Below are 13243 nucleotides of genomic sequence, written 5' to 3' on the forward strand. Positions count from 1 at the left end.
CTCCATTTTCTTTAACCATCTCCGACCCCTGACCCACTACCCTTGCATTCACCTCTTGCACCACTCCATCCATGTATAGATTGAACAGCCAGGGCGACATAATACATTCCTGTCGAAGTCCCACCTTTACCTCAAACCATTCACTCTCCATTTCTAATCCTAACACAAGCTCTACTACTCTCGTAAAAACTCTTGACTACTCATAACAGCTTTCCTCCTGTCCCATATATCAGCAGTACCTCCCATAGTGCCTTCCTGTCTACCCTGTTGTAAGCCTTTCCCAGATCCATAAAAGCCCAAAAAACATCCTTACCTTTTCCTATAGCTGTCTCACATATCTGTCTTACCACAAAAATCTGAATTACACAACCCCTACCTGTCCTAAAACCACACTGTTCCTCACCAATTACTCCCTCTGTTCCTCTCCTAATCCTCTCAATTGAGACCCTCCCATAAGCCTTCCCAACTACACTCAACAAGCTGATCCCTCTGAAACTACTACACTCACACTTGTCCCCCTTTCCCTTGTAAAGCGGAACTATACAGGCACTCCTCCAGTCCTCCGGCACTACCCCCTCTTAAACAAACATTAAATAACCTCACCAGCCAGTCCACCATAACTGTACCTCCTTTTTTTAGACATTCTGAATGGCATCCATCCAACCCAGGTGCCTTACCTGCTCCCATCATCTTAACCCCTTCCATACGGTGCCGCACATGTAGGTGTCATGAGGAGCAAGTGGATTCGCGATGCTGCCATATCAGCGTCTTGATTATATTTATTGTAGTCGCCCCTGTGTTTTTACATTCTTCCAAATGTGCCCTGACTCCCATTCTCTGTGGTTTTCAAAATTCGCGGGTGAAAGAAAGAACGATCGATATAAGCGGTGACTATATTTTATGATGCGAGTATTATTACGACATGTCGTACGGCTGGCATTGGCTGCTGCCCACGAGATTTAAGTCCGGAGTGAAGTGGTTAACAGCTGCTTTCACTTCATCTTTCCTATTTCTCCTCCATTTTCCTCACTCATCACGGTCATTTTCTTAGCGCTTCCCACTGCAACTATCTTTCCCTCCCTATCCTCCTTCACATTTAGGAACTCCCTGAAATACTCTGCCCACCTTCCTCTCACTGCCTTCTCTTCCATTATCATCTCTCCATCTGCACCTTTTACCTTTTCTTCTCTACTTGATTTGCCTCCTCTTCCTCTTTTAATTTCCTTCCAAAACATCTTTTTATTACTTTCAAAATTATCTGTCATACTCTTACCCAATTTCACATCTGCTCTCCTCTGTGCTTCCTTTATCTTATGCTTAACTTCCCTTCACATTACTTTGTACCTCTCATACGATTTCCTCGTCCTAATTTGTAGCCAATCTATGAATGCCTGCTTCTTCTCTTCTACACCTTTCTTTGTTTCCTCATCCCACCACTCACTACCCTTCCTTCTATTTCCTCCCGCCCTCCTTGTTCCACACACCATCTTTGCACACCTTATGACTCCCTCCTTGAACCATCCCCATTCCTCCTCCATTCCTAGTTCTATACTATCCTTCACTCCCTCCCACTCCTCTCTCAGCTTCTTCTTATACTCATTCTCCTTTTCTTTCTCATTTAAGCAGTTCACTCTAAGTACCTCCCTACCTTCTGCCCTTTTCCTCTTTCTCCACCTATTCTCCACTCTCAAATTACCTTCCAGGAAATGATCTGATATTCCCCCACTCTCTCCCCTTAGAACATATACATCCTTAACTCTTCCTACCATACTCCTGGTCAACACTACATAGTCCATTAACGCTCTGTCTGCCACCCTTCCATCCACCACCCTCTCCCATGTGTACTTATAATTGACTTTCTTCCTAAACACTGTATATGCTATCATCAATTCTCTTTCAAGACACATTTCCACCATCAATTCTCCACTACGATTTTTACCTGGAACTACATACTTCCCAAAACAACTACATTGACATTTCTCCCTAATCCCTCTATGCACTCATTTATATCTACCCAAAAAGCCTTCCTTTCCTCTACGCTCTTCTCACTACCAGGCCCATACGCATTTACAAAAAACCACATCTCCCATCCCAGCTTCACTTTCATCCACATCAACCTAGATGAAACCTCCTTCCACTCCACTACATGCTTACTTATCTCTTTACTTCTCTCCCTTGTCACTCCTGAGTACCTCCCAGCTACACTCCCAAACTCATTCTCCCTTCCCTTTCATGTTAGTTTCACTCAAAGCCAGTACATCCATCTTTCTTCTCGCAAACATACTGCCTATTTCTTCCCTTTTACTCTCATCTGTACCACATCCACGCACATTAACCACTTCCATGCGGTGACGCCTACGCAGGCGTCATGAGGAGCAAGTGGGTATGCGATGGTGCCGACGTTGGCGTCTTGATTATATTTATTGTTGTCGTACCTACGTAACCTCCATTCTCTCTGAACTGGCTTCATCATATTTTCTATGGTTATCAAAATTCATGGGTGAGAGAGAACGAAAGATTGAGCACTGACTTTATTTTTTATAATGCAATTATTATGACGCAACATCGCACGTCGGGCAGTTAATGCTGCCAGATGTGTGATGTGCCCTGGAGTGAAGAGGTTAAAAGACCCAAACCTTAGGGTACTGGTTGGAAAACTCCCATACCCTCTTATGCCTTTACTTTTTTTAGGAATGTCCCCTTTGGGGCTACAGGTAGAAGGACTCCTAATCCCCCCCCGTCCCGTTTTTTGTCGCCTTGTACGACTCAAGTGGAAAGACTTGGTGGTAGCATTCTCTTCCCCCACCACAGGGTAGGCGAAAAAAGGAAATGAATATTCAGAGAAATGGTACAGGACAGTAACAAGGGGTTGGGGGACAGCATAACGGAGGGACAGTCGTAGTATAAAAGTGTCATCATTTCTCTATGAACAGAGTTTTCCTCTATCACAGCCAAAATGATGTGGCTCTGTTCCATAGGGGTGCCCCATATAGACCCTAAAGTATCAACTACATGCTACTCTGCCACAATAACATGCAGCCAATACCCCAGACAGGGTATTGGTAATTGTTGTTTGCTGATGACACTGTGCTTGTAGCAGGATCAGAGGAGGGATTGAGGAAGTTACTGACAGAGTTTGAGAAGGTGTGTGAAAGAAGGAAGCTGAAGATAAATGTGGGCAAAAGTAAGGTGATGAGATGTACAAGGGGAGAGTGTGATAGCAGGCTGGAAGTGAGCATAAAGAGTGAGAGACTGGAAGAAGTGGATAGTTTTAGATACTTGGGTGCGAATGTGGCAGGAAAGGAAGGAGTGGGGGTGGAAATTGAGAGAAGTGAGTAAATGCCACTGATATCTGTTTGTGGTGTGTTCTGCAAAGTATTGAACAGTGTCCATAGAGCTGCACACCTCAGATAATACTGGCAATGTTACCAGCATCCTGTCTTCCTCACACCATTTTCTAACTTTTTGATCAGCTCAGATTCACTCTTTCCCACTTTTCTACTTTTTATCTAGAGATCAGGGTTACAGAATATTATATGCAAAATCATTTAAACACTCCTGCTTTTCAACTCTTCATCCAGGTGACATGGTTATAGAACATTATCTGCAAAATCACTTAAACACATTGACATACACAAAAGGGTGAATAACCATGGAAGAATAAGTAAAACATATGGTTACACCAGTGTAAACAAAGTGACGCTCCTGCCAACTAGTGGTCAACTCGTGAAGCTTTAGCTCATGTTCAGTGCTGCTACAAGTCTGTTTGCATCACATGGGACTTATAGACTGAGGTGGCTGCAACAGATTTTGTCCATTGTTTCCAATATCTTAAATGGAGGGCCATTGAAATGAAGGATGAGTGTGTGTGTGTATATATATATATATATATATATATATATATATATATATATATATATATATATAAATATATATATATATATATATATACATACATACATACACACACACAATTGGAAATTATTTGATTGATATTTACTGTTAGTAGTGATTTACTTCAGGTGTGTACATACAATATATATATACATACACACACACACACACACTTCAACGAACGGACGGCTTAGAAGACGTTCTGAAGAAAATTGAAGTATTGTGGATCCCAACGCAAAGAGAAGTGCCTGTTGTATTTACAGGTTGGGGGGGAAATTGCTCATGGGGTAGTAGGAAAGTAGGGAAAGAGGAGAAGGGGAGGGATTACTGAGAGAAATGGAAGGAAATGAGGAAGGAGTAGACTTGGCCCAGGCAGACAGGCGAAAGGTAAACAAACGGCCCCCAGACGACGATGAAATGTCTAATAAAAATGTAAAGATTAGAAGTATAGATAAGAGCAATACAGTAGAAAGTGATGAGAATATTTTCCAGGGATTTAAAGAGGGTGGGGGGGACACAAACCCCCCCCACCCCCACCCCCCCCGACTGACAAGACTAGAAGAGAAGGTCGATAAGATGATCGAGGACTTGGAGCATAGGTTCGGTCATGTTAACAATATTATACGGAGGGTTGAAAAATTGGAAGAACTAGAGAAGGCGAACAAAAACTTAACTGATGAAATAGAAAACCGGAAAAGACAGTTAAAAGAAGTAAAGGTGGAGAATGAGGAATTGAAGAGGAATAGTAAAGAAAACAGAGAGGGATGGAAGTTGATAAAAGAAAACAGTAAAGTTGCATTTACTGATATAATTAAACAGCAAATGAGAGAACAAACTGAAGACTCAGTTATTAAAGTGATGAGACAGAAGGAGAATATAGTAAGAGACTTAGCTGACAAAAAGAAATGTATAATTATATTAGGAATGGAAGAGAAACATAACCCAGATAGAACCTCAAGAACCAATGAGGAAAATGAAAAAGTAAGCAGTTTACTAAGATTAGTTCAGGAAGATGAACCAGAAATTATGAAGGAAATTGAGGAAAAATTCAGGCTCGGAAAGTATAGTAAAGATAAGACCAGACCAATTAAGATTAAATTCAGGTCACAAACGACGGCAGAGAATATCTTATCCAAAACAGGGAAACTAGCAACAAGTGAACAATATAAAAAGGTATGGATAAAAAGGGAAATGAATAAAGAGGAAAGAGAGGAAGAAAAGCAGAAAAGACTTGAAGCTAAGAAAAAAAACGAGAACAGAACGGAGTCAGAGAGAGAGATTCTATTGGAGAGTAGTGAATATGAAACTAAGGCAGTTCGACATACAAGAGAAAAACAAAAGGGAAACAGAGAACACAATAGAAGTGACAGAAAACTAAGAGTGTCTTACACAAATATAGATGGATTAATAACAGGATTGAATGAGCTGAATGATTATTTGAAAGAAAAAGATTCAGACATAATGGGAATTGTAGAAACAAAATTAAAAGGCCCACTACCACCCAATAGTGTAGGACATGATGCATATAATTATTGGATTAAAAAAAGAGAGAAAAAGCAAGGGGGTGGATTTATGTTCCTGACTAAGAAGGATATAAACGTGAAGGGTGTCATATATGGAAAGAATACAGTAGAGATGATTATGATAGAAGTGGAAGACAGAGATAAGAAGAGCAGAAAATTTGTGATAAATCATGTTCCTCCGAAAACAGCCTCATGGGAGGAGAGTGAACATAAAAGTATGTTAGAGGACACAAAGATAACATTAAATAAAATAATGGAAGATGGAGGAAGAATAGTTATAATGGGCGACTTTAATTGCAAAGAAATCTGCTGGGAAGAAATGACAGTAAAGGGTGGAGACGGCTCATGGGGAAACGCTCTACTTGAGATGATTACTGACCATACAATGACACAATGGATACAGGAGAACACCAGGTATAGAAATGAAGAAGAACCATCGAGACTAGACTTAATAATTACATCTGAACCTAGAATAGTGGACAAGATTGAATATAAAACACCAATAAGTAAAAGTGACCACATATTGATTGAAATGGAACTTAATGAAGAAAAATATAGGAAAAGAAATGAGCAATATAGAAAAGGAAGAATGATGTATGAAAAAACAAACTGATAAAATAAGAGAATTCTTTCAACAAGAAAACTGGGAAGAAATATACAAAGAAGAAACAGTGGAAGAGAAATGGAATGATTTGACAAAAATTTACAAAAAAGGAGTGGAAAAGTATGTCCCAAGACAAAAACAAGAAAAAGAATATGTAAAATGCTGGTACAACAAAAGTTGTAGGGAGCTAAAAGGCAAAAGAGACAAAGCCTGGACCAGATGGAAAAAAGACAGAAGACCTGAAAAATGGAAAATATATACCGGTTATAGAAATGAATATGTACAAACGTGCAGAGAGGAAAAGAGAAAATATGAAAAAGATGTCATAGAAAAGTGTAAAGATCAACCAAAACTATTCTACAGATTTGTAAACAATAAACTGAAAAACAAACAAGACTTGGAGAAATTAAGACAAGAGGGAGTTGAATACACTGAGGAAATGGAAATGGCGGGAGAACATACAACCTGAAGAGATTGAATGGAAAGAGAAAGTCCCCCCTATGGAAGAAATAGAAGTAGCAAAGAATGAAATATTGACACACTTGAGTAATCTTGATGTCAGAAAATATTTAGAAAAAAACAAAGTGTTAAATCCAAGACAATTTGGATTCAGACAAGGACGATCATGCGTCACCAATTTAATATGTTTCTATTCAAGGCTAATAGATATAATACAAGAAAGAGATGGATGGGCAGACTGTGCATTTCTAGACCTAAAGAAAGCTTTTGATAAAGTACCACATAAGAAGTTGCTTAAGAAATTAGAAACTGAAGGAGGAATACAGGGAAAACTACTAAATTGGATGGAAGACTTTTTGCAAGAAAGAAAAATGAGTGTAGTGATAAGAAACCAGCACTCAAAATGGGATGAAGTAATAAGCGGTGTTCCGCAGGGAACAGTACTGGCCCCAATAATGTTTGCTATATATATTAATGATATGGATGAAGGAATAGAAAGCTATATGAGCTTCTTTGCAGATGATGCAAAACTACTGAAAAGAGTGGAAACTGAAGAAGATTGTGAATCACTACAGAGATCTAAATATAGTACATGAATGGAGTAGGAAGTGGGAGATGGAGTTCAATACAAAAAAGTGTAGTATAATGGAATTTGGAAAAAGCAAAAACAGAATAACAGGAGCATATAAATTGGGAGAAGAAGGAATAAAAAAAGTAGAAAATGAGAAGGACCTGGGAGTCATTGTTATGAATAATATGTCACCTGAGAAACATATAAATAAGATTTTTGGAGAAACTTATAATTTAATAAGAACAATCAAAGTTGCATTTACATACCTGGATGAAGAAATGGTGAAGAAAATCCTAATCACCCTGATAAGACCAAGATTGGAATATGCAGCAACGATATGGTCACCAAGTACAAAAAAATGTATAAAAAAACTTGAAAGAATACAAAGAGCAATTACAAAACTGGCACCAACACTCTCAAAACTATCATATGAAGAGAGACTAGAAAAACTTGAACTACAGACACTAGAGCAAAGAAGAGAGAGAGGAGATTTGATAGCTATTTACAGAATCATAAAAGGCATAGAAATTACTGATAGAGAGAATCTGATAAAATGGGATAACAGAAATACAAGAGGACACGGAAAGAAAATAAAAAAAGACAGCTATAGAAGAGACTTGAAAAAGAACAGCTTTCCTCACAGAGTAATAAACAGTTGGAACAAGTTAGATGAGAAAGTGGTGTGTGCAAAAACAATACATGAATTTAAAAATAGTTTAGATAAAATGAGATATGAAGACGGGACCCCACGAGCATAGCTCCCCTTCCCGTAAAATACAACTAGGTAAATACACACATACATATATATATATATATATATATATATATATATATATATATATATATATATATATATATATATATATATATATGCATACAACCAGTGCTATCAGAATTGGCATGCATAATTTTCTACCCCCGTTACATCATATTCATGCACAAAACAAGACCTGAGGCAATGGGGAACAGAGAGGGTGAGGTTTTGAAGGATGGATGGAGAGAAGTTAACCCAGATATTTTGGCAACAAGTTTTGGCATGCTCAATGTGTCATGCTTCCTAAACAGGGTTTTCATCGAAAGCCCACAAATTTTCTGTTGAAGAAAGGTCAGGACTGTTTCCTGGCCAATCCTTTATTTATGTAGTTCCCACAAAATCTAGCCAACCAGTTACAAATTTTCCTGTGTGAGCAGGTGCCCCGTCCTGCTAGTAAACTTCACTTTGACAGATGTCGAAGCAGTCCTCAAGATGGTCTGCCAAGAGCTCCAGGTACCTCTCTTTGTTGGCTAAGATTATTACCTTTCCAACACTGTGGTAACCCAAGAGGAGCACCCTAGACCACAAAAAAGTCAGGAGGGGTAGTGATCATGACCACTGCCTACCCTTATCTTCCCTCCTCAGTTGCTAGTGATGGTAAAAGTGGCCTCATCAGACCATAGCATATTCTTCTACTTGTCTTCTGCCAGGCAAAAATGAATTTGATTCTTCTTTTGCCCGTCTGTAATAAGTTGGTTTTCTCTGAGGTGTGCAGTACTTGTACCCAAGGTCGTTGTGGAGGCGATGATGCATGGTCCTCAGAGACACATTGGCCAGCAGTTGAGGGTTCTTGTGTTTTAATTCTTTAGCAGAAATGTGAGGTTAACTGTCAACTTGGCACTGCAGGACCTTTAAGGTCCTGGGTATTGTCTTATGATTTTTTTTTTTTATCCCTTGGGTGCTCTGGGTTGGAGTTGCCAGTGTTGTGGCAATGGTTAGTCCGCCTCTGCACAGAATCCAAGAGAATGCTGGTGATGCTTGAAATTTCTTTGTTAGACTTCCTTTACCAGGGCAGCAATACTTGACAGTTGGTCCTTCTTTAAGTCCTTTACCAAGCCCATTGCTCAGTGATGAAGACAATAGTGCAGAAGGGTAAGGGAGAAAAAAACATGTAATTTGCAGAGAAGAATAAAACGCGTCCATCCATCCATCACAAAGGCCAGTGGTAACTGATCTACTCAAGGCAGTGTGATGTCATCGGTCTTGCTAGCCTTTACCCACCTCTGGTGCACCAATTTTCCAGGCATATTTGAACTACTGTTTTAGGGGGTAATCTCTTCCTTGCCATCATATTGGCACAAGATATGATGCACCATTTCTGATGGTGGTGATTGTATCCACACACTCATCCCACGTGAAGAGAGTGAAGAAAGATTAATAAAAGAGGTTTGGAAGGTAGAGGTGGATGGAGTGAACTTGAGGGGATGACCAAGGCTGAGATAAATGAATGGGGTGAAAGGGGTATTGAGCAAGAGAGGAATGTCTGTTGAGCAAGGAAGAGAGAAGGCAAGAGATATGGGTGAGTGGAGAATGGCTGTGAATAGATGATACCATGATGCAAGAAAGGGAAGCAGTTGGGGGGTTAGGGAGAGGATATGTGTGAATATTTTGGTGCAACCTGAAGGGATTTCTTCCTTCTTTCTGTGGATGTGCTCTGTCTTGCTGTATTGCTTCTGACCTGAGGCAGTGGGTGAGATGCAGGGATGACCTATCATCTTGGAGGAGCTGAGAAGAGAGGGAGAGAAGGATGGTGAACAGGAGTGGAGTGTGTGGGGATGAAATGGGTGGGGAGTGGATTTATGCCTTTGATTTTGGCTGCCTCACTTGTAAGGGGGGAAAAGCCCTTGTTTTTTATTTATATATATATATCTATATATATATATATATATATATATATATATATATATGTGTGTGTGTGTATATATATATATAACAATCCAATAGAAATTATATATATATATCACAACTAACACCACAGTCGGACGAAAGAAAGAGTTGCGTAAGCGGAACTATATATTTCGATTGCTACCTGCAATCCTCTTCAGTAGTACAAAGTGGCAGGGAGGAGGCTATCTTAAGTAGCAACCTCTTACAAAAGAAAGGGAACACGAGAAAATACAGAACATCACTGCCCCAGCCCTAGTTGACCTGAGGCTGACACGAGGTCGGGTCAGGGGGAGGGGGAGGAAGCTTGTTGACAATATTTTTGGTGATGAATAGTCCTGAAATGATGTCTGGGGTCCATTGACCCTTGGAAATATTCATCGTGGGCAGATAATCAATTAATGTTGATTCCACCATTTTCCTTCTGAACCCACACCCCGATTTGTAAATGAGATCAGATTTCTCCCAGTCCGACTGTGGTGTTAGTTGTGATTTATAAATGTGTTACTACATTTCTCACCTGTGATATATATATATATATATATATATATATATATATATATATATATATATAGATATATATGTGTATATATATATATTACAATCCAATAGAAATTTGGGAATAGATGCTGAGAGGAGACTATACGAAGGAGTGATTGTGCCAACAGCACTGTATGGAGCAGAAACATGGAACATAAGAGAGGAAGAGAGAAGGAGTTTGAATGTGTTTGAGATGAAGTGTCTGAGAAGTATGATGGGGGATACTAGGCTGGATAGAGTGAGAAGTGAGGAGGAGAACAGGGGTGGGATGGGAGTTGGGGTTGGTGAAGGAGTGTTAGGATGGTTTGGACACATGGAAAGAATGAGTGAAGAAAGACAGGCAGATGTGGAGGGAGTGAACATGAGGGGACGTCCTAGGATGAGATGGATGGATGAGGTGAAGGGGGCTTTGGGGAAGATGGGAGTGTCTGTTGAGGAGGGACGGGAGAGGACAGAAGACGGGGGTGAGTGGAGAATGGTTGTGTGTGGAAGATGTTGTGGTGCATGAGGTGGAGTGGACAGGGGGATGGGGGGTGAGGTAGTGTGTGTGAGCAAAATTTTGACGCAGCCCGAGGGGATTTCTCCCCGTCCTTTCCTTTATATGGGGGGACGGAGAGGGGGGGTCGCTGATTTAATGAAGCGGCCTTGCTGTGTCTTGCGACACTGCTTCTGACCCAGGGCAGTGGACAGGGTGCAGGGATGACCCGTCATCTAGGAGGTGCTAAGATAAGAGGGAGGGTGGAGGGGTGTGGAGTGTTTTCGGGGATGGAACGGGTGGGAATGATTTTATGCCTTTTCCTTTTTGGCTACCTCCCTAGTAAGGGGGAAAAAGCCTTGGTATATGTATGTATGTATGTACAATCCAATACATAAAGAGTAACTGTTGGAATTCATATATATATATTTTATGACATTTGCTTAGCCTTGGGAAATTACCTTTCCTTAAGCGATGTATTATGCCATCTACATACATCTGGGAAGTAGACTGAATACTCTCATTAGAGTGCGTTTATGTCAGTTAGAGAAAGTGTGTATAAGTAAATAAGGAAAAGCCTAGTAACTGGTCCACTTGTAGATTGTTAGCGTCTGAAACTGATTGTTTGGTTACAGTTTGTAATGAAGCTTTCAAGCCATCGCAAGGGAAGTCCATAGATGCCTCAGCTACATTGGATCCCTCTAGTTTGCACACCCATGGGACTCACACCAGTGCATACTTACGAATTTTGGAAATTATAGAATGCTCCTCTGATATATCTTGCATTCCACAACACTACATTACAAGTATAGTACCTTATTGATATTGATGTTAGGCACTTCCATATTACATAATGTATGGAACTATACAGAATATACAGCATGTTTACATGTTTAATTAGTTGCCCAAGCACCCTGGTTAAACACCACGGGGTGCAGATAGGTTTTTCCTTTTTGTTTTGGGATTCTAATGCTTTTTAATGCCTAACTTTGTTGGTTTTTATTAGTTGTCTTTCGTTTGCTATCTTTTTTCAGTCTTTTTATAGTAGTATGGATAGTGGAATGCAATAGTGGTACAACTTTTCGCTGATATTTTCCTCCAATTGTCATTCTTAAATGAAAGGCCAAATGTCATTTTGACAATCCCTGACTACTTCATCACTGCATGTAGCCTTTCATTATTGACATTTTATGTAACCCATATTTGTTATTAAGGAAGAAAATTGCATAAACATTCCTCTTTTCATATAGCCATTTTTATGTACTCTGCCAATTAGACATGGCACTTTGAATTTTTTCTTTTAAATATTTAGTTTGGTATTTTTCATAAAGTTGATGTAGTGTCTAGGAACTGTCATAGTCAACGCTTATCATTTCCAGAATATATTTTAGAGGTGGAAGTCAGTTCATGGAGTTCTTTTGGTAGTGATGGGCACCTACATGGGATGGAGAGGATAATTTTCCCATAAGACCTTGAATATTCTCACCTCATTAGAGGCGAGAATGCCCCATGGGAATATCACTTTTTGTCTGGAACAACTGCCTCAATTGTTTCACCTCTTTTTGATACAAGGAGAGCTGATAACCACCTCTTTCTTGTGGGTGACTTAGAAACAGCCCCACTTACAGAACACAGCAGTTTCTTTCTCTGTAAGGAGATGGGAATGTACAAGGACTGTTGCTGGCTGTCATAGGGCCATAGGACTATTATGTTTTAGTTCTGAGAAATTTGAGGCAGTAATTGAATTGGCATGAGTAGTTATTATTTACCATTACTGGTATATGACATGATGGCTGTCCAGAAACTAGATCTCTTAACACTGAACTGTTTTGTCTCGTAAAGTACCTTGTCATTTAATCAGAAGCAGACTTTAGATGTAGACTGGAGTGATTGCATTCCCTTTGAGTTTTTAAAATGTGTAAGATGTGTATTTTTTTATATATCCAGTATCTTATACATAAGGTAATCAAATAATGATCTGAGGTAAAACTTAGACACATACTGTACAAAATCTACATTTGAACTGATCAATCAGTCAGTCAATTAGTTGCCCCATTTCTCTCTTGCAGGAAACCCATAGCTCACAGGTAATCAGCAGTAGCCACTAAATTGGTCTGAGTAGGGCTAGGGTAGGGCAGTGTAGGATTTTATGTGATGGCTGTGTTTGTGGCCAAGCCTAGTGTTGTTAATATTGTCATTACTTCTCTTGGGAGGGATTGTCCCTTATGGCTTGTGTCTGGATGGGTTTTCATTGGTAGGGAGTTCAGTGATCCGTCTTGAGCTGTTTGTTTTGTGATCTGAGTGTTTTGTATGGATGTGGTGCAGGTGGTAGGTCGTTGATATTTGAATAGTATGCTGTCAGTTCTTCTTCATCTTCGTCGACTTCCTTGTCTTCTTGCCAATCATATTCTTGTGGTATTCCATGTGCAGATGTTCTGTTGGAGTAGTTTTGCTGCATCATTCTCAGTTGTTTATTTTA

The 13243-nt window shown here is 39.8% G+C and overlaps 1 protein-coding gene across 4 annotated transcripts in view; it reads left to right on the forward strand.

Moving 5' to 3' along the window:
* Nucleotides 1–13243, forward strand: part of LOC143034002 (serine/threonine-protein phosphatase 4 regulatory subunit 1-like) — a 476593-nt gene that overhangs the window by 12919 nt on the left and 450431 nt on the right. For 2 of the 4 annotated variants that reach the window (XM_076199813.1, XM_076199814.1), the window contains exon 3: nucleotides 11400–11570. The exons of the other annotated variants lie outside the window; for them this stretch is intronic. In XM_076199813.1, the coding sequence (XP_076055928.1) occupies nucleotides 11400–11570 (171 nt within the window). The remainder of the gene's footprint in view (nucleotides 1–11399; nucleotides 11571–13243) is intronic. 4 annotated transcript variants of the gene reach the window in all.

Source organism: Oratosquilla oratoria, chromosome 16, assembly GCF_046742065.1.
Source record: "Oratosquilla oratoria isolate Oo_2021 chromosome 16, ASM4674206v1, whole genome shotgun sequence".
Classification (NCBI taxonomy): Eukaryota; Metazoa; Arthropoda; class Malacostraca; order Stomatopoda; family Squillidae; genus Oratosquilla; species Oratosquilla oratoria.